This window comes from Cenococcum geophilum (genome assembly GCF_001692895.1).
Source record: "Cenococcum geophilum 1.58 unplaced genomic scaffold K441scaffold_122, whole genome shotgun sequence".
Taxonomy (NCBI): domain Eukaryota; kingdom Fungi; phylum Ascomycota; class Dothideomycetes; order Gloniales; family Gloniaceae; genus Cenococcum; species Cenococcum geophilum.
In genome coordinates, this window is record NW_027137680.1 from 135,510 (window position 1) to 139,125 (window position 3,616).

At 31.9% G+C, this 3,616-nt stretch overlaps 1 protein-coding gene across 1 annotated transcript; it reads left to right on the plus strand.

The window, feature by feature from the left end:
- Positions 1 to 2,181: 2,181 nt before the first annotated feature.
- K441DRAFT_683241 (uncharacterized protein) lies at positions 2,182 to 3,287 on the plus strand (the record flags this gene model as incomplete). The annotated part of the gene is made up of 8 exons (XM_067651672.1): positions 2,182 to 2,186; positions 2,263 to 2,281; positions 2,432 to 2,439; positions 2,491 to 2,515; positions 2,678 to 2,752; positions 2,954 to 3,049; positions 3,153 to 3,198; positions 3,244 to 3,287. 8 exons carry the CDS (start codon positions 2,182 to 2,184, stop codon positions 3,285 to 3,287), a joined length of 318 nt encoding a protein of 105 aa, XP_067496091.1.
- Between the last annotated feature and the right edge of the window lie 329 nt (positions 3,288 to 3,616).

The window sequence follows — 3,616 nt, forward strand, 5'->3', positions numbered from 1 at the left end:
TAATTACCTATAATATTGTTTTAGTATATTAATATGCTAAAATAGATATATTTTAGTATATTAATATACTATATATACCCGCAATCTATTTCTATAACTTATTCCTATAACCTATTCCTATAACCCATTTCTATAACCTATTTCTATAACCTATTTCCGTAAAACCTATTACTAGTAACTAACCCGTTCCTGTATAACCCATTTTATAGTTAATAGAGGAGTAAATAGGGTTAGAGTATAAAGAAAGAATATAGTATATTAATAAATAAAGTAAGATTTAAAAGATTATTAAAAAGAGAAAGGTAGGTAGAAAGAGAATATTAAGGGGATATTTTAGTATATTAATATACTAAAATAAGGCGATTTATTATACGTTAATATAGTAGTAATAAAGTAGTAGTAGTAAAAAGTAGGAGAGGTAATAAAGGTAATAAGTAAAATAAAAATAAAATAGTAAAAAAGTAATAAAGTAATAAAAGTATAGATAGTATAAAGGTAGTAGGAATAATAGAAGTAATAAAGTAATAGGAGTAGAAGTAATAATAGTAATAAAATAATAATAATAAAGTAGTAGTATAGTAATAGAAGTAGTAGTAAAATAAAAGTAGTAGTAGGGGTAGTAGATTAAAAGTAGTAGTAGAGTAAAATAATAAAAGTAATAAAAAAGAGTAGTAATTAAGGTAAATAATAGTAATTTATAATATAATAGATAATAAAGGAGAGGGTAATAAATAAAAGATTATAAAGGTAGTTATAAGTTATAATAATAGTAATAGTAGTAGTAGTAGTAGTATTAGGTTTAGTAGTAGTAAAGGTAAAGTAATAAGGGTAGAAGTAGTAATAAGGGTAGAAGTAGTAATAGGGGTAGAAGTAGTAATAGGGGTAGAAGTAGAATTAATAAGTAGTATAGTAAAACCTTATTATACCGTTTAGCTTAGTAGTAGGGGGGTTAAACATTATGCTATATAGAAACATTATATTATAAGCTTACTTATTAATTGCTATAAGGGGCTAAATTAACTCTTTTCTCTATCTATAACTACTTAAAGAAGCTTATAATAGTTGTCTGCCTTACCTATATAGCTTAACGGCCTTAAATTACTCTCTCTGCCTTTATAAGAGCTGTAATTAGAGTTTTATTACTATTCTCTTACTACCCCTTATAGAGCTTAAGGCGCTTTAGTGTATCTAAAGCCTTATTAAGCTTAATAACTTATAGCTTAACCTCTTTATTACTTTCTTTATTATTTGGCGCGTTATATAAAGTAATAATTAAGGCCTTAATTGCTTCCTATAATTGTAAGGGTTAGAGGGTTAGAAATTTTTTAAACAACGAGGACTTAGCGAAAATTTAAGCGACAAATATAAAAAAAATTTCGCGAAAGGGCCGCTTTTTTGTATAAAAAGGGTAGAACTAAGCACGGCGAGTCGCGTGTAGGCTTTAGATTTTAAATATCTATCGTAGTTAGGTCGCTGCATTGCTATAAAGTTAAGGAATTTAGTGTCGTTTTAGGGTGCGATATAAAAACCTTAATTAAGTTAGCGCCTATATAAGTCGCGACATAAAAACCTTAAGTAAGTTAGCGCCATTTAAGTCGCAATCTCGACACTTATCTTAATACTTATCTTAATACTTATCTTAATACTTATCTTAACACTTATCTTAATACTTAAAATAAAGGGGGTTTTAGCATATTAATATGCTAAAATTAAGTTACAAGCTATTAATGAATTAATCTTTTAGTTAAATAAGGAGGCTAGCTTTATTAGCCTCCTTATATTACCAGAAGATTAATTCTTAATATTTTGGTATATTAATATGCTAAAGTCGGCTTTAGCCTCCTTACGCCACTAGAAGGTCGATTCTTAATACCTTAATACTCTACTACTTTATGCTTCTATGGCCTAATAGATATAAAACCTTAATTTGGGTTGGTATTATTAGCGAGCGACATAAAAACCCTAATTAGGTTGGCGTTATTAGCGAGCGAGATAAAAACCTTAATTAGGTATAGCGCTCTAAACTAGGGGGAGAACAATACCTTATAACTTAAATGTTATATTAACGCCGTAATGATAAATAGAAGAGTACTCTTGCTATATATCTTTTAATAGCTAGGGTAAATAAGGGCGGTTGCCTAAAGAAGCTTTACACTATAGAAGAGAAAAGGGAAGCAGCTAATGCAGTAAGTTGAGAATCCCGCCGTTAAAAACATTAGGCCTAGTAGGTTAGCGGTTATTCTAGATTCTAAATTTAACTAGACCCTCTTTCTATCCTCTAGTAAGTTAGGCCTAAAGGGGGTAAATAGACTACGGCGCCTAACTAGGAGATTTAATCGGAAGGATTTAGTAACCTAAGTAACAAAGAGCAGCAATAGGTAGTTATTTACTTAAGCCTTTTTTTAACTATTTAATTTTAACTTATAAATAGGTAGGCCGGTAAGGCCCTTTATAAGTTATTCTATTCCTAGTCCTTATTTTCTATTATAGCGGTTTACTTTATTACCCGCATATTGTAAGCTAGGACTAATACTAGATTTATAAACCTATCTAGTTTAATCTACCTTCTACTGCTAAAAGTAGATATGCGGATAAGCCACTACTACTAAATATTAGATCCTTAAGCATCTATACCGAAGTCTTAATACTATTACCGCTACCTAACTAATTTACCTAGGCGCAGTTAGTAACTAGGGGTATAACCGCTCTAATACCTAACAATGCTGCTATACTAGCAGAGGAGGATAATAAGGTAGCGGATATGGATAGGGCAGTATAATAGCAGCTTATTAAACGGGTATATTTAATTTATAAATCTTCTTAGTCGCAACTAGCCGAAAGTATAGAGCCTGCCCTATTATTAGAGGAGGAAGATAGCGCTAAGAACGCGGATTAGGTTAGAGAAATAGGCGATATAAGTAGAATAGTAAAGGTGTTAATAAGCGGAAGCTAGTATAGAGCCTTTAACGATAACAGTGGCGAGGGTGATAGTGGCGATAATAATAGTGGCGACAACGACAACGGCGGCGATAGCGACGATAGCGATAGTGTATGGCCTACATCGCTATTAACTGACAATTCCTTATACTCTAGTGAAGCCGGGTTAATATAGCTATCTGTTAATATAAATTGGGCTACCTATAGTAATATAGATAACGCTAGTAATAGTAACGACGGACCTAAGGATTAGCGAGCAAGGTAGGCGGACTCTAGTGAGTATACTACTAATAACGGCGATAATAGGGTTGACTAAGAGCAGTATACTAGGGCTACTGCTGCTTAACTAAAGATGGCGTAAAATAAGAGGTGCACGTATAGTATATAAGTGAAAAGAATTATAATAGGGACTTTACTAACTTTATAGATAAGCCTCTATATACGGTAGATAAGAGTAGGTACTCTTTAGTATAGATTACTCAATTCTGGCAACGCCGGGTATTGCTATTTACCCTAAGTAGTATAATTAACTACCCTTTAAACCTACCTAAGATCGCTTTAAGAAACAAGGACTCTAACGACTATAGTTATATCCTGTAGCAAACACTACTAGCTAGAGGCGAAGAGAACCCGCCAAAGCTTAGCTTTCTTAAGTCGGAAAACCGGTTTAAAGACGTAG